General features: G+C 39.9%; 1 protein-coding gene across 1 annotated transcript; it reads right to left on the bottom strand.

Moving 5' to 3' along the window:
- Window positions 1–12813: 12813 nt before the first annotated feature.
- On the bottom strand, window positions 12814–17526 carry LOC138181417 (integrator complex subunit 12). Its single transcript, XM_069116182.1, has 3 exons — window positions 17095–17526; window positions 15635–15956; window positions 12814–12965 (listed from the first exon to the last, which is right to left on the bottom strand). Exons 1-3 carry the CDS (start codon window positions 17524–17526, stop codon window positions 12814–12816), a joined length of 906 nt encoding a protein of 301 aa, XP_068972283.1.
- Window positions 17527–23704: the final 6178 nt, after the last annotated feature.

Genomic DNA, 23704 nt, shown 5'->3' with positions numbered 1-23704 from the left:
AGATACGAGACATAGTCTCGTAACTATAGAACCATTCTAAAATTTTATATTCTGTATATGTTATTAGATTTCCAACCCTCATCACAAATAAAAAAAAAATGAACGAAACGTTCCATGTTTTAAATCATATTAAGAAACCATATTTCGTTTAAAATAAACAAAAATAGATTAAATTTCACTGGCAAAAAGGCAACTACAAGTGAAAACGTAAAAAATTAGATTACTTTTTCTTTCATGACTGCAGAACCAATATAACAAAATATTTAATTACACAAAAATTGAGATCGTTATCAGAATACAATAAAATGAAATTATAAGAGTAATCTACGTAATAATATGTGAAATCCCTTCTATTTTCAATACGTTTAACTGTTCGATTTTGTATACTTTTGATCAGATTCTGTCGTGTTGTATCTTTTACCTCGTACTTGCATAGAAACTACAACTTTTAGAATGGTTTTATAGTTATAAGACACAGAGTATATGCATATATATTTTTTCTTGTTTTTACTAAAGATTCAGGAATTCCGCATACCAGAAGCTCTGTAAACTTAATCGAACGTATTAATTAGCAATAATGAAACAACCAGAACATATCGATTCGATACAATGGTCGAAACTTTGATTTCTGTATAAAAATGTGGATTTATCGCCATTTACAATAAAAATAGCGGGAAATTAGAAAAGATTCGCAATTTATTGAAATGAAAAATTTTAAACAACATTTCCATACGAATGATATGTTTTATTTTTACATAATTTAGATATCGAAAGTATTCTTTTAATTCAATAAGTAATACGTCCAGAAATGGAAATCTTAATAATTTTACTTTCGCGATACGCCAATTATTTAAATAATCGACAATTCTGTGATAATCGGCACAAATATATAGCTGTTTTGCTATAGTGCTTTTGCGTTTGTATAGTAATTCGCGAAGTATACGTATTGTTATTTATACAGTATCTAGTTAAGCTAGTGTAGTTAAAAAATTTTTCCAGATCTGTTCCTTTTTAATTTCGAATAGCGATTTTGTTATATATAGGTTGCGGATCTTTGTGCAAATTTATATTCTTATGAATATGATTAAAAAAATGGAACATAGGTAGGAAATTGTTTTACCTATAAAATCTTATAAGGATTTTTATAATTTGGATGTTTTACCTATATATTTTTTCATATTCTATACAGTTTAGCATTTTAAAATTTTTCATATATGTATAAACATCTGAGAATATGTAGGTATTATCACAGAATTTGCTCATATTCTGATCGACCACCTAATTTTATGAAAGAGTTTTGTAATTCATGATCATTATGCCTAAGAATATAGATTCACTTTATGTATTGGGAAACCATATAAAGGTGTCTGCGAACTTGATATAAAATTATTATTTTCAGTTTTTTATGTAAATACAACCCTAAAAATATGTTTCTATGTAAAAATTGATACATATTGTGTGCCATAGTGTGATACACCCATGAATAGCACAATATGCATATTTGGTAGATATTAAAATATTCTATAAATGCAGTTTTAAACCTTGCTTATTTTGTAGTAAAGTATGTATATTTTATGATAAAATTTAACGATGGTAAAATAACAATAAACACTAGTAATATTACAAATTACAATAAACAATAAATTCACCCTCAAAAAAAGTTTTCGTGGTTGGTACTTAAAAAGTTAAGTACCAACTTATTTAAATATATGAAAGATTTATTAGGTTTTATTTATTCCAGTACACTTCTGAAGAAGCAATAAATTTATTGAAAAATTATGTTTCCAAATATAATGCAATGGATTAATTTGTTACGTCAGTTTGAATTTGTATCATTTTAATGAAAAATCATGAGCAAATATTGTAACTTACTAATGGAAGTAAATACGATATTGAAAATGATAGATGATACTACCGAGGCGTGATTTCATTACACTTACCAGCACGAGTACAATTAAAAAAGATACATTGTGTTTTTTATGAATAAAGGTAATCAAATCTATCGAATTATAATTCGATTAATATTATTTCCAAGAAAGTTATAAACGTTGAATATTTTAATACAAATACACAAAATTAAAATGTTTGATTCCAGTAAAAAACTCATAATAACAAAAATATATTAATCTAACTGTACGATACGATTATATGGGTCATTTAGATTCTATAAATCGAATACGACAGAATGGTGAATTCTTAAATCGTACCGTCGTGTACTCACAAAACTTTAAACAATTTTGTTATATAAAGTTAATTTAATTTATTAACGATACTCTATTACTTCATTTTGTAGTAGCACATTTCGATCTATATTCTATATTTTACGTGACGAAGACTATCAATGACACTTACAGTGGCTACGAAAAGTATTTCCCTACCATTGTATTTATTATGGCATTTACATACTATTTAATTAGGTCCGAATATATTAAATTTCGTATTATTTAATAGTACTTTCATATGATTAGGAAAATTTAATACTAAGAAAATGAAATGTATAACCTGATAAAAAAACACTTCATTGGAAAATAAGGATCTTATACCGTTTATAAAATACCTTTTGTAGCCATTGTATTACATAAGATGTAAGATATAAATTAAAATCAAGAACCTTAAAATTAAACAACTTAACTCAAACCTAAACTGATTTAACAATAGTAGTAAAGGGTTAACATCAATCAAATAAGAAGTAACCGGAAACAAGATGTAAAGAAGAAGAATGGCGATTTATCACTGGACAAGGTGTACTCGCGGCACTCGCTACTCTCTGTAATTTTTTGGCGCCTTGCGCTCAATCTTCTCTCATACGCACGATTAATGAGAGCGAAAGTGATCGAGCATCACATCCGATTAAAACTTCAGCATGGCTGTTGAAGGTAACTGAACTCCGTTGACCTTAATATAGAAAACGAATGAGCATACGAAATGAACCGTGCGACGACAGATAAAACTCGTAAATTACCAATATACTGCGGATATTTATACATTTACAGAGAATTTGAAAATAAAGAAATGTATAGAATAAATATAATCTAGTGATAAAATCAAGTACAATATATACTTATAAATTTGAATCAAATCTAGTATCCAAAGTTCACTTCAAATATTTACTAGCTGTAAGGTATAATGGTTCTTGCCATTATAATCGCCAAGTATTCGATATTTATAAGCTGGTGCCGAACCTCTGAATGATTCTTCGTAACTTTCGAAAATCTACTCATAACTAGGTACTTCGATATTTAAATGAATTGAACCCTTTGTAAGTAGCAATCGAATCAGGAGAGTCTTGTTGAATTCTTCTATTTAGATAAATTCTGTAGAATCATAGACAATAAACGGGATTCCTATAAATTTTGTTTAAACATCCACAGTTGTAACAATTTAAGAACGATAGCCAAGAAAAGTGATTTTAAATGAAGTAGAATTTCTGTTAAAGTGCCGATAAAGTTTCGAACCTATACGAACAACGTTCGATCCTCTTTAGGAGTCTTTTTATTTGTAAATGTATTCGTAGGGGATTTGAATCTGTCGCATTTACATTCAAGTTTGTTTAAAATTCTGTCTATCGCTTCTTTTCTCGAAATACTTATGAAGAATATGAAGAGCTCATAAGGTACAAAGGGCTCGAATCTGCACCTACTTGAGTCCAATACTACATATAATGTGCAGAAATTATATAAAATATTGAAATAGAGTATTCGTTGTAATATTTAGTAGGTAAAACAAATCTCAACTCAATTACACAGAAATACGAATCTGCACAAATATCCGCAGTTTAATTATTAAAATATAATGCGATAGTTCAATAGTGAATTATCATTGATTAATGAATAATCAAATATGTGTTGTTCTTTTCGAAATCCGATTTATTTCGTTATTTTTATTTTTGGAGAGATTTCTTGGTTTGGTTGAGTTGGTGTAGTGTAGTGTAACAAGTTACGTCTGTAATCGGCTTAAATAAGGCATCCTGTACCGCGACTGAAGCGTTGTTTCGCGAGAGTGAAGTATTAATTTGTGTGGATTGATTTTTAGAGAGCGAAAGACGTTCGAGATAGATTTTCCATTGTACATGTAACAAGCAAATAATAAAGCGTACTTTGTATGTACCTTTCGCCCGTTCAATACTTTCTGCTTTTTATTTTATTTTAAGTATGTGTATGTATTTGAAATTTTACACTGGAAATTCTTTTTTTACTGCTAGATTTTGTAGTATAATAAATAAATTATTAGTAACATGTATATAGCATCGCCGGCTGCTTAGCGCTGTAGATGGCACTGCTGGGTACGGCCGCTTCTCTTCTAATTTCTATATCGTGGAAGAAAAATCGGACTCCGGTCGCCGGGATTCGAACCCGGGTCCCGAACGTTCGCAACCTTTTTTTTTTTTTCTTTTTATTAACGTGGAGGAAATCCGCACGGACACCAGGTCGCTTCTGGGGAAAAGCGGCGTGGTAGCGCCGGACTCCAACCGACTAAAACCTCCACGATGACCGTCCCGGCTGCGATCGAGAGGGACCCGGGAACCGGTGTAAGCGATACACCGCCCCCCCCCCGCGCTCAATACGACCCCTAATGGAGCGATGTGCGGCCACGTCACACCGCGCCTCGTCGCCGGAGCCGCCGTGCCAGGCAGTCCGGTTCCCCTACCGGGCTGCTTTGTGGCCCCGGGGCGCTGAGCTGCCAGCACCTAAGTTTGCACCCCACCGGGGGACGCGGCGGACCTAATGCGTCTCACCGAAGCGCGTCCATGACCTCTGCCGCGCCCTCGTCGGTCAGTCCTCTCAGGGTGAGAGTACCGCACCTTCACCCTCTCCGCGGCCTCTTTTCGAAGCATGACTTGCTCACACAAAGAGGTCACGGCCCTCCTCCTTCTCTCGCTTACCAACAATGCCTCGAGGATCGTCGGCGGCGAGAGATCCCAACCAATTTCCACGATGAGGTCGTGGCGCGGCCGCGCCCACGCCGGACAGTATTCCAGCATGTGCTGCACCGAATCCACGCTTGCATCGCAGTGGTAGCAGCGCGCGGTCGCCTCCTTCCCGATTCGGTGCAGATACTCACCGAAGCAACCGTGTCCGGTGAGCACCTGCGTCACCCTGTAGGTCAGGGGAGGCCCGCCGCCGTCCAACCAAACGTCCCAGTTTGGAAGGACGGCCCCGAGGACCCTTATCCCCGGCGCACCCGCTCTCGTGTCGAGGCTGGCGCGCCATCTGTCGAGCAAAGCTCGCCGAGCCTGAACCCTGACGTCGGCGCCCACCAGGCCCGCCCTGTCCGACAGACCCCGAGTGTGGAGATAAATCTCACGACACATCAGGGCCTGCAATTCGAACGGGCGAAACCCGGCGAGCACCGCCGCTACCGCCGCCGAAATGGTGCGGAAGCCCCTCACTACCTTGATGGCCACCGTCCTGTGCAGCCTCCTGACCACTAGGAGACCGTGACGGTTGGTCATCAGGTCCTCCACCCAGATCGGAGCTCTGTAGAAGAGCCTCGATCGCACCAGGCTGGCGTACAGCCGACGCACTCCGACGTCGGGCCCGCCCAGCCGAGGCAGCAGACGTCCTAAGGCGTTCGCCGTCGCCTCAACAGACGGCGTCAGGGGCTCGAAGTGAGCGCCGAAGGTCCAGTGGCTGTCGAGGGTCAGGCCCAGATATTCATGCTGGTTTCGAACCCGATCTCAGCCCCTTCCAACCTCAGGCGGTAACCCGCTGGAGGCGTCCCGTGATCGGCCTTGCGGCAAAACCACATTGCCTCGGACTTCTCAGGGGACAACCTCAGTCCCAATCCCTTGATTTCGGCGACCACGCAGGCCACCGCCAGCTCCGCCAGGCGGACGGTTCTACCCCATGCCGTGCCCCAGACCAGCACCAACGTGTCGTCGGCGTAGCACGCCAGTGCCGAGTTTGGAGGCATCGGCGTCCGAAGTACCGCGTCGTACGCGATGTTCCACAGCAACGGGCCCAACACCGAACCTTGCGGGACCCCGCGGTGTACAGCCCTCCCGGTCACCCCTCCGCCCCGGACGGTGTAAACGATACTCCGATCCCGGAGGAACGCCCGGACCACATCCCGCAGATACGCGGGTACCCGATGAAATTCGAGGGCCCGGCATATCCTGTCCCACGGGATGCTGTTGAAGGCGTTGACCACGTCCAGCGACACGGTCAACGCCACGTAACCACGCCGCTCGGCCCCCTCGACAAGGGCGACAGCGACAGCGTCGGTAGTAGACCGCACCATCCGGAAACCGAACAGGCCATCGTGCAACCCGGGCATGCTCCGGGATAAATGCGACTCCAGGCGGGCAGCCACCACTCTCTCCAGCAACTTGCCCTCCTCGTCCAAAAGGCACACCGGCCGGAAGGCGGAAGGCGAGTCCGGAGAGCGCCCCGGCTTCGGCAGCAGGACCATCCGCCCTGGGGAATGGGGAATGGGGAAGGAAGTGGGGAATTCACCTCGAGACACGCATCCGTCGAACAGACGCATTAGTCTCGGGGCCAAGACCCCGGCAACGTCCTTCCACAGGCGGGCCGGGACTCCATCGGGACCCGGAGCTTTCCGAGCTCTGATCTTCTCGACGGCCCCGGCCAGTTCTTCCTTGGTGATCCTCGATTCCGGGCTCCAACTTCTCGCAGTGACCCGTGGTTCTTCTTCCAGCGGTTGAGACTCCTGCTCCTCCTCTTCGGTAAAGCTGCCAACTCCCATGTTCGCTGCTCCCGGGAACAGGGTGCCGACGACCTCCTCCAGGAACCGAGGGTCCATGCTCTCCGTTAAGGGAGGCGCCCATGGACGGAGTTTGTTCAATACCATCTTGTAAGGACGCCCCCAGGGATCAGAGTCGAGGCTGGCCAGAAGCTCGTCCCAGGCCCGCCTCTTCGCCTCCTTGATGGCTCGTTGCAGGGGCCTCCGCGCTTCGCGGTAGGCCTCGTACAGACAAGCCACCGTGCCTTCATCCTCCCGCCGTCTACGCCGGGATCTGGTGTACTGGCGCCGAGCGTGGATACACGCCTCGCGGAGAGGAGCGATCTCCTCAGACCACCAGTACACAGCGCCGGCGCGGCGCGGCGCTCCAGACCGTGGCATACACGAATCACAGATCGCGTGCATGCCGCGCCTCAGCCGGGTCGCTCCCGCTCCCGCGTCCTCGTCGGTCGGGGATTCTTTCAACCAAGCCACGGCTATAGCGGCCGCCGCCATGAAGTCCTCGTCGCGGCGGGTCACCGCCCACCGCGGGAATTTTCTTCTCCTTCCCGGTGGGCCGATGGGCCCGCGCGCACCCGACGAACGGTCGCCCATCGCGCCGCCAACCTCCACCTCCAGCAGGATGTAGAGATGGTCCGAGAGGGTCTCCTCCGGGGAGACCTCCCAACCGGAAACGCGGCGGGATGCGGCGGTGTTTGACCATGTGAGGTCCACTATGGACTCGCCCCGCCCCGCCACGCACGTGCTGGACGACCCCCGGTTCATAAGCCGGAGGTCGAGTGCGGCCGCCCAGTCCTGTACGTCGCGCCCTCTTCCGTTGGTCCTACGGGAGCCCCACGCCGTTGAGTTGGCGTTGAAGTCCCCGAGGACCAATGACGGGCAGGCGCCCAAACGTCTCGTGCAAGCCGCGAGTCCGTCCAGAAAGGAGGCGTATTCTGTCCGGCTGATGTTGGGCGACACGTAGACGGCCACCACGGCCAGGTCGCCCCATTTCACGGCCACGAAGCCCCGTCCCCGCTCAATCACCGAGCAGGAAGGGCTTCCCGCAATCTCAGTCCAGAATATGGCGACCGAGCCGATCAGATCCCCAGCGCCTCGTGACGCGTCGGGAATGCTGTACGGCTCGGCTACTGCCGCCAGAGCAATCCGCCGCTCCGTCAGGCTCTGAAACATTAAGTCCTGAGCGCGGCGGGAGCGGTTAAGATTGCACTGCAGGAGCAGTTGTCCTCCTCCTCTCCTTCCGCTCACGTCGGGGAAGGCTCCGTCTCCATGGCCTCCTCCGGGCCGTTCCCCTCGCAGTCGTTGTGTCCGACTTCTCCATCCATTCTTCTGTCCTTCGTGGGATCAGTTGACGGCGGTATTGTTTCCTTCCTCGTCACCGCATCCCCACCGTCGCCTGGAACGGTCCTTGCTTCCTGTGCGGCCCTCCTCTTATGGGCAGGCGGTTTGCATGCCGGTGATCCCATACGGTGCGTCGAGGGCAGTCCCTGGCGCGATGTCCTTCCGCCCCGCACCGGTAGCAGCGCTCCGACCGGTCGGCCGTCAATGTGCAGTCCCGGCGCACGTGACCCGACTCCATGCACCTGAAGCATTGGAGTCGGCGCGTAGGGAGTGGGGAAACCCTCGCCGCTGACCAACCTATGTTGATCCTACCTCCTGGTCCGGCATCTCTTCCTCTGCTGATTCTCCTGGCCGCTGTCAGCGGGCAGCGTAGCCATACCGACCCGAGGCCCCGAGGAGCGGAACGTATAACCCCCACGTTGACCTCGTCGGGGTGGCAGCCCCCGGCCTCAGCAACGGCGGCTGCCACCTCCTCCGCGGTGACCGAGTCCTCCAGTCCGGTCACTCTTAGTTCGGCCGTCCTTCGCGGGACGGTTACCAAATCCTTCAGCGTGGCCGCCATCCGCTCGGCCAGTCGCGATGCTTTGCTTCCAGCGTCCTGGCCTGGGATTTCGAACAGCAGCGCCCTCGTGATCGCCCTCCTCGGTCTTAACTCCGTGATGTCGAGTTCGGAGAGCTTGACTTCTCTCTTCACCACTGACATCGCATCCCTGTACGTGAAGTCCCTCACGGTGAGCGACACCGCGGCACACCGTGAGGGTCGGGGAAGGCCCGGCACTTTCTCGCTGTGCGCGTCCCGCCCGCTAGCGTTGCGTTTCTTTCCTGCCCCGATAGCTCCGAGTCCATTGCCGCTGCCTGCTGCTCGCATGGATTCCCTTCCCGTGCGGGGGCGCACCGGAGACCGAGCGGCCGCCTCCGCGAAAGTCCTTGCCCTCGTTCCGCTGCTTCCGGTCGCCGTCCAGGGCGCCAAGGCCCCTATTCGCAATGTCGACGACGGAAGAGACGACGATACCCGTCCCTTGGTTCTTGCGTCCTCGGTCGGCGCATGGACCGTTGGAAGAGGTTGCACCGTGGGCTTCCTGTTCTTTGTCCTCGCTCTTCCTCTTCTTGCTCCTACCACAGTGGTGAATCCTGTCTCGTCGGCCGACGACTCCATGGTCGACCGCGAGGTGTCTCTTGCCGACCGCAATCGTGCTTGTACGATTCCTGCGGCGACTCCAGCATCCGTAGCCGGGGGAATTGCCCCCCCCCCCTGGCATTATTTTTTGCCGACATTCCTCCAACTTGCGGAGGAACAGGATCTTGAAATCTTCTAGTGGATCTCGAGGTCCTGGACCACCGAATCTATCCGTTTTCTTAGTTTTTGAATTACTCCCCAACCCGACCCATAATCACTCCCGTTGGGGCTCCGGAAACATTTTCTTCCGTTCCCCTCTATCCGTTCCCTCGGTATGTGTTTTACGTGCATTACGTGTATTACTCCCCGACCCGTCGGGACAGCGGAGACGGCGCGACGCTGACCAGGAGTGTGGGGGAGGTGGGGAGGGGGACCCATAACCATTCCCGTTGGGACCCGGGGAACATTTTCTTTTGTCCTCCTCGTAGAGGTGATCCCCACCTCTTGTCCTTTGCCGTCGTTGTTATCAACTTTGACTGTCCTCTCCGTGCGATCCTTGGTCAGCCGTTCCACCGTTTCTTGGAGACGACTGACCTCTCCCTCCAGAAAGCGCACCGTCCTTTGCAGGTATACGACGTCCTCCTCTTCCTGATCGCGGATTGGTTCCGCTTCTTTCACGGTCACTTGCTTGTCGACCGGTCCAGTCCTCACTTCGTCCCTCCGCATGTCGTCGCCGCCGTCGGCACCGCTGCGGGTGGTAGAGGCGGCGGCGACCACGGTGGCAGCCTCGGCGTCGGTATCTGTGTCGGTATCCGTCCCGCGCCTCACGCCCCTCTTCTTCCTTTTCCCGTGAGCCGGAAGTAGCGCGGAGTCTGGATCGGAGTCTGGCGCGTCCCCCCGCCGTGTGCGACGTCCCGCGCCTCCGCCGCGGCCGTTGGCGGCGGAGGCGGTGTTTTCTGTGGACTCGGCAATCCTGCGGTACGACCGCTTGCCGAATGTGCCCGCGACGGTCGAATAGGAAGAGCATGACGACATTTCGCCGTCGGATCTCAACCCCCCGCCGCCACCGCGGTGCCGCCGCATCCCACCCCACGAAGGTCCCGGGCCGATGGTCAAAACGTCGGGTTCCTCCGACTCTCTCCGAGACTCCCCAGTTCGCGAGTCCCCTTCGCCAGACGCATGAGCGTGTCCAGGGGCCTGGCGGCCCACCCCCGGACGGCCACGGTTGCTCGATGACGACGCAGCGGTGCCCGCTTTACAACCCGCGGCTGCGCCGGTACTGGGGTATCCCTCTCCTGCACCGTAAACGATTCTTCGATTCGTTTTTCTATCCATTGTTATTCGAGAAATTACCGAGGTCGTCAACAAGGGTTTCCATCCTAGTGCCACTCACTCTTTCACACCCTGCCCCGGTCAAGGCTGGTGCAGGGTGACGGGGAGCCCCACAAGAAGGTGAGGTGAGTGGTCTTGGCGGATACGGGCCCACCAACTTCTCTGAGGTTCTCCGCACCGGATCGGCAAACTGGCGGGGGCCAAAGGCGTCGACCAGTCACCGTCCGACTATAGGAGAATATCAGATTCATCGGGGTTTCCCAGGGCGTGGTTCTACGCCCTGAAAACCCGTAGCCGCCTCGTGCTCCCCGAACGTTCGCAACCTAAGGCGCCGCTAACCACTGCTTTTTTTTTAAGTTTATTTAAACCAAGATACAATTTTTAATACATATTGGGTATTCACAATAAACTATGAATTTCAATAAGATGTGTTAGGCAAAAGTACCGATACGCGACGGTACGACGTAGCCATACTATATTATGTGTCGGCGTTTTACATTTTTTGTGTTTTAAATCTATTCTTTGGATTTAAGCCGCTGGGGAGCGGAGCTTTTATGTAATTTTGTTTTTGGTTGATTTTTCTGTCCTGAAAACTTGGTCGCAAAACAGGACGCTTCGGTAGTCTACTTTTTGGGCGCTGTATAACTTTGGGGGGAGGCGGGATAATAGGGAGAGGGCGGGGGAGGGGGATGTCAAATAGGTGTATTTACAATATTTACAAATATTTACAGTTACACCTGCGTTATACGGTGTCAGAGTTGTGTTCTGCCGGTTTAATGGTTTGCTCTCTTGTTTTATTATGGATTTGGAATCCACCAATATTTCTTTGTGTTTTTTCTGTGTTTGTCTTTAGTGTCTTTCAGAGGGAGGGCCATGTTGTATCTCCACCTAGTGTCTGCGGTTTGTCCGTTTAAGTTTTCTTCGTAGAGTATAGTTTTGGTTCCTATTTTTCTTTTTATGTGATAGATTATTGGAATGTTATTTTGGTCTTGGAGGTAGTTTTTTTCGTCTAGGTATAGGAACGCTTCTGGGGGGATGTAGCCTGTTGCCAGAGTGTTTTTGTAATATGCGTCATTTGGGAATAAGCAACTGAAGATTAGGCTATTTTCTTGTATCTTTGCAGCTTGCGCGAAGTGGTTTCTTATTAATTTTAAGATGTGACAGTCTATGCGGTGAATGTTGGCTAGGTCATAGATTGTTTTGTTTTTGACATATTTTTTGAATCCGCTGTGTTCGGATCTGTAAGTACTCAAGCAAGCTCTGATGCATTTTCTTTCGAATCTGCGAATTTTTTCCATTTGGGAGGCTGATATGTTGTACCAGATTGGGCAGCCATAGGTTATGATCGGTCTGATTAGTGCTTGATAGCACAGGATTTTTACTTGACTGTTGAGATGTTTGGAGTAGATGTTGAGATGTTTGGAGTAGAGGCGCTAACCACCGCGCTACCGTCGTCCGACGCTAGTTTTAGTGTCGAGTGGTGGTATTTGTATCGAGTGCCACCACAGGCTCTCTTTCCACGATACTACATGTATATAATACTAATAATTCCTATTTACTAAATTAATTCTATTTTTTCAAATACAATATCAAATAATTTTGATTGTTAACGTTAATTCGAATTTTAAATATTGTGTTTTGCATGTGTTTGAGATATGAACATAGCCAAGTTATTTTACAACGTAGAAACATTTCTCTTAGAATTGTTTTAATTTTAATTATCCTTGAATGATACCTATGCACGTGTTTAAGCTTGCGTACGTCAGACATTATGAAGTCGTTATAATATCTCAGGAAACATCTAATCAATTACAATATATGAAATAAAATAAAAAATTTTCATTTAATAACTAAATAATAAAATAATTCAAGAAAATGTTATTGGCTGATTCAAATAAACTAAAAAACTAATGATCAAATAAGATGATATATCACTAAAATAATCATTTCTCAAATATTTTGTTTAAATAATATCCTGTATCGTGGTCCAATTAGTTTAAATATGATATTGATAGACATTTTTAACGTTCTGTTAACCTTCCAAAATTTCATATAATCAGTTTAATTGTTAATTTAGATTGAGAAAATAATTATAATAAATGGTGACAAAATTTGATTTATTTACACCACTATGAATTTGATAAAGCAAAATAACAAATCTGAAATGAAAACTTAAATGTTTAAATTACAAGAAGTTATAATCTCAAACCAATAATCATTTTTATACATTTATACATAAAATAACAATCCAAATTAGATTTATTTATTGCAAACTAATAAAAGACAATTTGAAACATTCTTAATTACTAACATTACAAATATCATTTTACTATGGATCGAATGACTGAAAGTTTGGATCCAATTCGTTTTCTTAATTGAATCGACGATATTGTCCTCGTCTTTTGGCTCGAAAAGACAGAACCTTTTGTAATCGATGTATCTTCGCCAATACAACCAATTTTTTGAGAAACATCTAAGGTCATAAGTATTCTCTAGTATATATGAATAAAACTAAAGAATAAAAAGGTAAATATACAGGGTGTCTTATATCTAGTAATAATTCCTGTTTCATTGTGCGTTTTACAGTATCTATACATAAAATAGAACAGTAGAAGGGTTGGAAGTCGGAAAAAGCTAATTTTGGAATCTTTTTGTTTGTCTATTTGTTCGTCCGTTTGTTCGTCTTTTTGTATTCGCATCACATAAAAACTACTAAATGGATTTTGATGAGGGTTTCTTTATTGTGTGGTTTAGTTCCCAAAGAAAAAAATAGGAAAAAATATGTTTCATCTCGATCCGTTTTGTAGAAACTGAGAAGTAGCCTGTCTTCTGAGTTGTATGCGCTTTCATGTTTGGTAAAGGTCAAAGAATAATGGTTATTGTTTACGTCGTGTTTGTTTTGAAATTGAACATTCTATAATTTAATATTTTTAATTAAGGAGAATAATCTAATTGTTAACATACATAAATATTCATCTACTTAAAAATTGTTCCATATATTAGTAATCTACGCGAACGAAGTTGCTGGCAGAAGCTGGTTTAATATTTAATATACAAACATAAGTTGAAATATTAGTTTGTTTAATTACAATTGTGTATTCTGAAAAAATCAAAAGTATCATAAGTATAACATTGAAAAAAGATGGGTTCAGCCTTTGATAAAATGAATTAACAGAACACAGTAGGCAGCGTTTATAGAAATTTCCACCGACACGAAAAGCAGGACCGCGTATCCGACAGAATAAAAAATGTTTTTAAATTAATTAAAAAGTGTAGTCGATGAGCACGATAAAAATGCTCATAAACCAAACTAAATTTGTGATACGTCAATCGAGGGAGTTTCCTAGAAAAAGATTTCGACGAAGTTTTAGCCCTTACTTCTATTATTAGCATAATTATTAACCTAAACATAATTCATATCTTTCATTTATCTAGGTTCATGCTTGATATCTTTTGTCCTATCCTATAAAGAATTGTGAAGAAAATCTCAGATACCATAGCTAGTGTTACATGTTGGAAGTTTTACAGATTGTTTTTACTGTAAAACGTATTTTTAAGAAATTAGGAATATTTTAAAAATACAAATTTTTTATTAAAATTATTGAGTGACAATATCTATGTTTTTACAATAGAAGCTGCCTGTCATGTTTATTTCTTACTCATAATTTTTTCAACTTTTGTATAGTTTTTTACTCTTCCATGTGTATAAAGTAGAAATTTATTACACAAATAGATATACATGGGCGTGTATATGATATTATTGCATAGATATTTTGACTTTAAAATATATGAATTACTACTACTGTATACATATTGCACAAATCGCGTATACTCAAGTATACTTGAGCGTGTGTAGAAGAAGCACAGATTTGTACAAATCGGAAAACTAAGGCGAAAGAAGCGAAAGCGAATACATCGTCGTTGTCCATCGACTACAGGGTATACTAACGTATATTAACATTATTTAAATATACTTGTGTCGTATGGAGGCTATATGACCGTAAAGTATATTTGTGCAATACATTTGTGCGCGTATACCGCTTAAGTATGTACTTGCGTGTATAGCCGATTTAGAGAGTATGACATTGCTTGTGGCAGTTGGTAGTATCCAGTAAGTGGTAACATTCCTCGTACAGCAGAAGTATTCCTCGTATTATATTATCGTATATTAATCGTAGAGATACTTCTTTTATCTGCTGCAAACTACAAAAGGAAGAATATAATACTTTTATTATAAACATTGATAGTTTATATTCTATACCAAGAAGCTCCATTTTTAACACTTTGTAGTCAGCTCTGGATGAAATCTCAAACAATGCGGATTTTTCAAGAATGAGGGGGAAATTTTAGAATCTTTCTTACTGAATTTTACTAATTATCACAAGCAGTATCGTAATTGGCAGAAATAATAGATTCCGAAAATAATATTAACCTGCGTTATTTGAGAGAAAATAATAATATAATTTAAATTTAGCTTTGATCACGACATATTAGCAGCAAAACATACAAGCACTATAGTACAGAATATACGTCAAATTCGATTGGCGTTGAGGAATAAAATGATATTTTTATGAATGTGTAAACGGTAATCACATTAGTATATGTTAGATATGTATGTGATACATACATATTATAAGCCTTGTTGAGATACTCGACAAAATTTTCAATGTTGGACGAGTAAATTCTGTAATCAATCATGAAAGCGACGAAGATTGTAAATACTATATACATTTTTTACTCTAATAATAGGAATAGAGGACTACGGCTTCGTCGAAATGGTTTTCTTAGAAAGCTTTCTCGATTAACGTATCACAAGATTAATTTGGTTTTGGAGCACTTTTATCATGCTTACTCTGCTAAATTCTTTAGGATGAATATCTTATTTCCTTGTGTTTTCTGCTTCATCCAATGCAATACATATAAACATAAGTGGAAATACTAGTCTATAGCGGGATTGTGCCAATCAAGACATACAATGCAATGACAAGTAACAGACAAATATTCAGAAAATATTTTCGCATACAATAATAATATGAAAAAATGTTATGCTACACTTTTGATTTATTTCTTCATCTAGAATTACCCTCTTCTACTATCAATTACAAAACACCCTGTATATAACAGTGGGATACATATATTTACCGGATGAAGTTTGATCAGCGGTATCAGTTTCATCTTTCACAAGATACCCATTCAATTTCCCTGACTTGGTCACTTTTGTAGAAGGTTCTTTGGCTTTGCCCTCGTCGTTCGGTGGACGAGACCTTTTCACTTTCTTTTCATCGGACGCAATGACAGAGTTTAGAGAGTAGGTATCCATACATTTTCTACACCGCCATACGATTCTCGGATCGTAGACGTCGATGTCGACGACAGGGGGTTGATGGCACAGGGGGTGATAGACTTCTTGACATTCTTGACACTCCAGCAGTATCAGTGGACCTAGCTTCGCTCCGTTACAGATCTACAAATTTCATAAAATGAAATTATAATAAATATGTTAAAGCAGTTATTGTGTAAATGCTCTTTTATACATCTAACTTTTGTCTGTAACTTGGTTAGATTACTAATTGTTGGTAGATTACTAATACAAGGAAATACCTACACATTTTTTATGCTAACGATTAGGTTAATCCCTACAGCTGAAAATATTAAATTATAAAAGATTCGATTTCAAAACAAATACGACATACTCAATAACCACCGTTGCTTGACTTGTACCAAACATAGGAGCGCATATAACTCAGATGCCAGGCTACTTCTCGATTTTTATAAAACGGATCGAGATGAAACATATCCTATTTTCTTTCCCGGATACTAAACTATACATACAGACAATATCTCATCAAAATCCGTTCGAAAGTTTTTACGTAATGTGACGAACAAACAGAAAGATACAAATTTCAAAAATTAGTTTCTTCCACTATATCAGTACAGCTTATGAGCTGTTCCTAAATGATTCTTATTTTTCTTTGTTCAATCTAGAGACACAACCCTTCTATTGCCTTATTATATGTATAGATAATTAGGGGTAATTAGATAGCCAAATAGTTGCTTGTTATAATTGTAGGTTAAAGAAAAAGGGAGAGTTGATGGATCAGTGTTCAATATAAATATAAAAAGTATAAACCATATTTAGAATTTTTATAATCAATCAAATTAAATAAGATTTTTATTTAAAGAGTCTACGAAAAAAGCGGGGAATATCAATTTTTGCGAATTTTGACTTTGACATTTTTTGCATCCTATGTCTGAGTATTATGAGTATGAATAGTATGACTATTGTGTTCTGAGTATTGCGGTGGTTATAACAAGTTGAGGTATACAATGAAAAAATGGGGGATATCAAAGAAAAGCAATGTAAGAAAGGGAGAATAAAATGCAGAATAAAATAAGGAATAAAATGATGTTTCATTTTAATAAATGAGAAAATATGAAGGTGTGACATTATATGTATGTATACTGAAAAATAAATTTTCTTTTTTTTATAAAAATGTTAAAATTTGACATTCCCTCTTTTCTTAACGGACCCTTCATTTTATAAAATGATGACAATTTAAATTATTGTTATTAAATTATTTGAATTTAAATAGCGCAGAAACCTTGCATAAAAGTCCATCTCCAGATCCTTCATCAGGAATAGATATCCTCGGAATGTCCCCTTTTTCGCTACAATCCTCAATATTCGCATCAAATATTTTCATCGGTTTCCAATTAATTTCTGTTGTATTATTCGTAGAAAGCGATAGACTGCCGGTTTTTCTCAAGGCTTTATCATTACCTCCTTTACGCCAAGATATTTCGGATTTCTCGTTCGAATTCGCGAACGACTTGCCACGGATTTTCGTATTCTGCAGAAATTTCTTCGGGATCTTAGCCATCAAAGTTTTGTCAAAGCCATACCTACTCTGGATGGACGTATCCAGCATTTTACGAAGTTTCTCCGCACTGTCGTCCTCCGTCGAATGTAACAGCGCTAACGCGTTGAAGAAATCTTGGTCGATGCCAGATGCATCTTCCGCATCCTCGTACATGATGTACACGTTACAACTTTCCCTTGAGACTTATTTTCTTTTTTTGGGGGGGGGGGTCTTTTTAGATTTCAGATAAAGTTTCTTGCGCTTTCTTAAAGGTAACGAGTAATAACTTTACTCACAGATTGTAATAGTCACAACTAAATTGTAGATCTTTATACATCTATACAAAATTCAAAGATGCATAAATGCATAGGATATATATGATATTTAAAAGTATATAAAATATTCAAAACAAAATAAATAAAATAAATTCCATTTCTTTACTTGTATGTATAAAAATATGAATTCGCATAAATATTCGCAGTCTAGTTATAATCTAAATTAAAAACAAAGTATAAGTATAAGTTAACGAAGTATAAGTATATAATCGGATTTACACTTTTGTCTTTATTCAAATATGTCTTTCGTAGTTTTTTACACGGTTTCTGATAGAACTAAAGTTTAGCTAACTAATTAAAGTATAGTTCGATACTGAAAAATGAAACAAGGTTATAGCCGGTCAAGGCAATAATATAATTAAAATACATGACGTTTTCATATTTACCTGGTCTTAAAATCTTTACAAGTTTCACAAAACTTACAAATTTTTGTTGATATGAATAGGAATTCAATGTGAAAGGATCTTTGTAAGTTTGAAAGTAATATCAAAAGTTCGCACAAAGGGTGAATACTTAAGCAGCCCGATTACACGAATAGTAACAATACAAATACAAACTTGAGATGGGCGTACATTGTGAAATGTGCCGAAGGAAAGTAGTTGATATTTATCAACTCGAGTATCGACTTGCTCAACCGATTGTACATCGATAAAATTGCGCCGATGCACCATTGTTTTCTGAGCTGACAAGCTGCTAACCGGTCTACCGCTATTACAATATAATACGATCGACCAGCTATAAATGTCAACAAAAATTTTTAAGGAAATTACAAAATTTTTAATTGATTTGTTTATGTCGATGTCATATGGTGACTAAGATAGTTGGAGAGCGAACAGCATTTAAAATATGTGATAAATCCATGAAATTTTATAAACAATTAAGGATATATTTAATATTGTAACAATCGGCATTTTTCAAGTGTTTAATAGGATGCAAAAATACATAGTTAGTTCCATAATCAAATAAAAGGATAGTTTTGGTAACATAGGATTGACTATTGTAATCCCATCTATACAAAACCGAACCATGTCCGTGTTCCGAACTCGAATCGGCCTCATAGTTTTGATTATAACAGTTTATACATGATCCGTATCGTGCCTGTCACTCATCCATCGCCTGGACATGCATGCCACGGACACATTTGCTAGTCTTCGACATTTTTTCTGTTTGCCTCGTCTCGTCCCTGCATGACGCTATTTTTTGTAGCGAAAAACGCGAAGACTGAGTACTGTCTAATCAGTTATAAGAATACTATGTCATTCTGGAGTATTTACAAAATTTTAATCCATGATCTATTAATTACTTGTAAAGATGGAAATCTCCTTTTCCTTCGCGGTTTTGTTATGATGCATATAGACTAAATCGTCTTTTCCTTTGTTACTTCTTTTTTCTCTTCATCCAAAAGTGTAGCTATTGCAGTTAGTCTATAAATGTAGCTATTATAGTAAGTCTATTATAAGCTATTACAGTTAAAAAGACTCCAGCAAATTAACCTCCGATGAGAGAAAAGAGGTCTCTTCAATTCGTTGGGATTTATATCGTCACACCAGTTAAAAGAATTCTTTTCCTAACAGCTCATTTAAATATAAATAAATATATAGTTGGAAATGTTTAATCCCGTTCCCTAGTCGTATATAAATTATAAATATTGACACATAAATGCCCGGAACATGGAGCGAATATGGAACGGATACGGAAAGGACATGGCACGGTTGTGTCTAAATGAATCTTAAATTGGAAAATCGCTTATCAAAAATTTGAAATTAAAATGTATCAAATGCTGTATTATGCAGTATTCATATAGCATTCCATTATTTCTTTTCATTTATTATAGGTATATAATCTATAAGTAGTATATAATAATGAAGAAAAGTATTGGCACAGATCTGCACAAAACAAATTCTGCATGAATTGGGTAAACAACATCTACAATACACATAATTATTTTGATTTACTTTATTCGAGATTATGAGAGCTAATAAACATATAGATTCTCGATCGATTTTAATTACAAGTAATTTGAACAATGAAACTGTTATCATTAATTAAGTTTATTGGTTTCAACCAATATATTGAATAAAGCAGAAATACCAAAGCAGTAATATTCTAGCAATATCGTATAAACGAGACAATCAAGATTGATATTGCGATTAAGACTTTTTTTTTATCATGTGTATATATATTTCATTCTTTCGATAATCGCTTCAAATACTTATCTACTTACGTCAAATATAAAAGTAATAAAATGGTCTTTTTTCAACACAATTTTACAGAAATTTTTCATGTATTTAACTGCGTCAAATATACGATGAGAATAAGAATAAAATAGTTAAATAATATCTCTTTCACACAAAACAAAGTACAGAAGAATAAAGATAGATTCTAAAAATTATTTTTCAATAGTTTTGTATTGTAAATTGAGATTCTTTGAATGTTTTATTTAGAAAAATCATGCATGTAAGGGTCTATCTTTATTGATTTCTACTTCCAAGTAAAATATATAATTATGTATATAAGTATGATTTGATAACATATAAATGAGCAAAAGCACGCGTTTTATTATATTTAAAAGAATCATGCACTTAAGGGTTTAACAATTCCCCAACCCTCAAATTCCTTTCCGCTGAGAAATAGTTTCGACATCACGAAATATTGATCCGATTTCGGTCGAGCAGAATGATTTATTAGTAGGTATTTATCTTTTATATGCAGTTTAATTCTTTAATTAATAGATTTAAATTTAAGAAATATCGTATGACAACAAAGTTTTATGTAAAAATTGGTACATAATCGTATATTTCAGTTGCATTTAATTTGGTGCTGAAACCTTCGCAAATAACTGAAGAGAAGATATCCAAATATTTCTCATATATAACTGTTACAAAATCGGAAAACCTTTATATAAAGCATTATCTTTTTATTTTAATATCATATATTAAATTGTGTAATAAATCGCATTTTTGAAAGGAATGTTGAAGATCATTATTTTTATACATATATATATATACATAGGATCTATTCACACAATCAACGATCTATGTATTATTTTATTTTATTATCCTTCAGTTTATTATAATATTATCGATTAACTACCTCATCACAGTAAAGTCTTCAGTTTTTTTATCAAACAATTTCAATATGTATACGCACTTTATATTTATTAAATCATTTAATGATTATCTGTCAATAAAAGTGTTTCAAATGTTGAAACAATGATATCCCTGATCAAGTTACATTGTCACGAATAAGAATAGGTCACATCAACCGGATACACTCTTACCAAAATTAAACCAAATATCTGTGATGCTTGCGATATACGAAACTTTATCCATCATATCCCAATCACCTGTCATAAGTATAGCACGAAAAGAACACAGCATGGCTTACCAAATTCACTAAATATGCTACAAAAAGAGACCCACGCAAAAAATTTCTATTTTTTCTGAAGGATTTTGATTTCATTATCTATTATAGATAGATATATAGATATATAGTGTTCCACTGACTATCATCATCGTGGTCACTGATACTCTTGGAAGGTGCATGGGACCTCAAACTTATAATTAAAAAAAAAATGAAAGGAAAATGAATATTCAAAATTAATAATTCACAGTACTAACAGGGAATGAGTATTTCAATTATCACATATGTTCCAAATCCAAACGAAGCTGTAATAATTTCCGCTATGTAATGAAAGAAGTCCACAATCCACTGTGTATATTAATAAAGAATTCTTTCTCTAAACCATGATACGATTACAAACAATATTTATTTATATTACATGTTATATGTTTGTCCATTGTGGCCAATATATGTACGTAACGTTTCTATGACATTCCATAAAATATAACATCGAAGTAATTTGTTACATTTAAACCGGCTACGCTTCCAAAAAATCACACGTTTAAGGATCAAACAACTCTCCACTAACAATGAGAAACGGCTCCGACATGGCGAGACATCGATCTCTCTCATTCGATCTCGTTCGAACAGAGCAAGCCAGCGTTGTCGGTGTAGGGCACAGAGTGTGGGTCGAACAAGCCGAAGAAGACGTAGTCAGCGTAAACGGCGGAGGAAAGGAAAGGAGTAGGCGAGTGAGCAGGGAGAGAGACGCGTAGCTCACCTGGCATACCAGCAGAGTATCGCGACACATTTTGATCGAATTCTTCTCGAGGTCGAGGAATGCCGGTATCTCCGGTAGATATTATTACATATTTAGGTGGAACGGTGCGCTCCCGAAGGTAATACACTTAGACGTATTCTCTCTCGGTGCGCGTTGCTGCTGAACATTGGTGTTAGTGACGGTGTTACATAGGTATTGGTGCAGAGAGCCGACGATAGGGGTGATAGTAGCGGTGGTAGTAGTGGTGCAACGGGGGATATGTATCTAGCTTTACTCGCGCACACCGCTCTATAACCGTGTGCCTCTGCTCCCGACCTCGAAGGATCGCAGTTCTGCGCGATATCCTGCATATCTCGGCATACCGTCCTCGTCGTTTCCGACATTGTTCCCCGGCCCCGGCTCCGACCCCAGTGTCCCGGCTCCAGCTCCCGATCCACCGGCGAATAATCCTACTCGTTCGACGTCTACCGGGCCCGGCTTCTCAGCTGGATTCCACTCGATTCTGGTACCGTGCTTGCAGTACCCAAAACCCGCCACTGTCCATAATAATTGAACGCTTTTTCGAATACAACTGAATAGACTTGGGAACTGCAGATTCCGATTAGATTTAGATTTAGATAATTTTAAGTGGTGGTTTTGACTCCAACTTGTTTATTAGATTATTGTTGATTTCATTGGTTAATGTTTGTGTAGAGATATTAATATAAAGAAGGCGAAATTATGATTTTTTATATTGTGTAGTTCTTGATCATCGAATTAGGGCCATTTAAGATCTTCAAGGTTATTTATTCTTTTAATAAAAGTAAAAATCAGGGACCAAAAATAACAATTTTTACAATTTTTAATAAATTCATGAAATAAATTTATGAAATTTTATTAAAAAAGCAAAGGGTACTTTTAAATAAATTATGGCATTTGTATATATTTAAAATATTCAAGAGGATAAAAAAATACAAAAGTTAATGTGAAACAAAAATATAACTTTTAAATATGGCAAATATATTTCGTATGATCTTTAAGATTGTTCCATCATTACACGATTACCAAGAAAATACTAAAAATATAAAATATTCATAGCAACAGTTTTTCATTACATTGTTTCCAATAATAATTCTCAGTGTTGTAGCATTTTTATTGTAAATTTTACGATGCCTCTCGTATCTTCCGTCGTCGATTTTATTACTTAAAAAGAAAGGGGTAAAAGACGTTCGATCCATTCCAACCTTCGCATCATAAACTTGAAAAACATTTCTTATAACCGGCGGATGTTTTGCAGGGGTGAGATTCCTGGTAGAGCTTATCACAGCAATGATTTACTTGTACGAACGACAAGCTACAAAAGTATTAAAATATCGCGTGAACAGCGCATTCGAGGAATTCCCGTATTATCCGTGGAACAGGGATGCTTTTATAAAACCCTACTTTTCTTTACGAAGTCTATCTCTTAAAATTTCTTGCAAATACCTTTCGCATTTTAAGAACACGTTATATCCTTTATTACGGCCTTTTAAATCTCTTTTTGCTCCCGTATTTACAATCCATTTATTATTTTTGATTAATAATTTAAAAAATGTTTAATTAAATCATCAGTAATAATTTTAATTTCAAACAAATTAAAATTAAGAATTTTAAGTTTAAGCAACTTAAATTAAAAAGTTTTTACTTTATTTTTAAAGTTTTAGTTTTTAATTTGCTAAATCTAATTAACGATTTAAAGAATTAAAAATACAATAGAGGTCCATAAAATAAAAAATACGCCAATAAGAGTCCAAAATTATAACATTTATACTATTATATAAGATATTACTTTTACTGTATGTAATCAAACTTTTCTTTTTTCATTTCATCACAATGTCTCGCATAATGAAACTCTACTTATTACAATCTATCGGAA

This window comes from Bombus flavifrons, chromosome 7 (genome assembly GCF_040668555.2).
Source record: "Bombus flavifrons isolate JBK064 chromosome 7, iyBomFlav1_principal, whole genome shotgun sequence".
Taxonomy (NCBI): Eukaryota; Metazoa; Arthropoda; class Insecta; order Hymenoptera; family Apidae; genus Bombus; species Bombus flavifrons.
The sequence above is the reverse complement of the archived record's forward strand: the minus strand, read 5'-3'. Positions and strand labels throughout refer to the sequence as shown.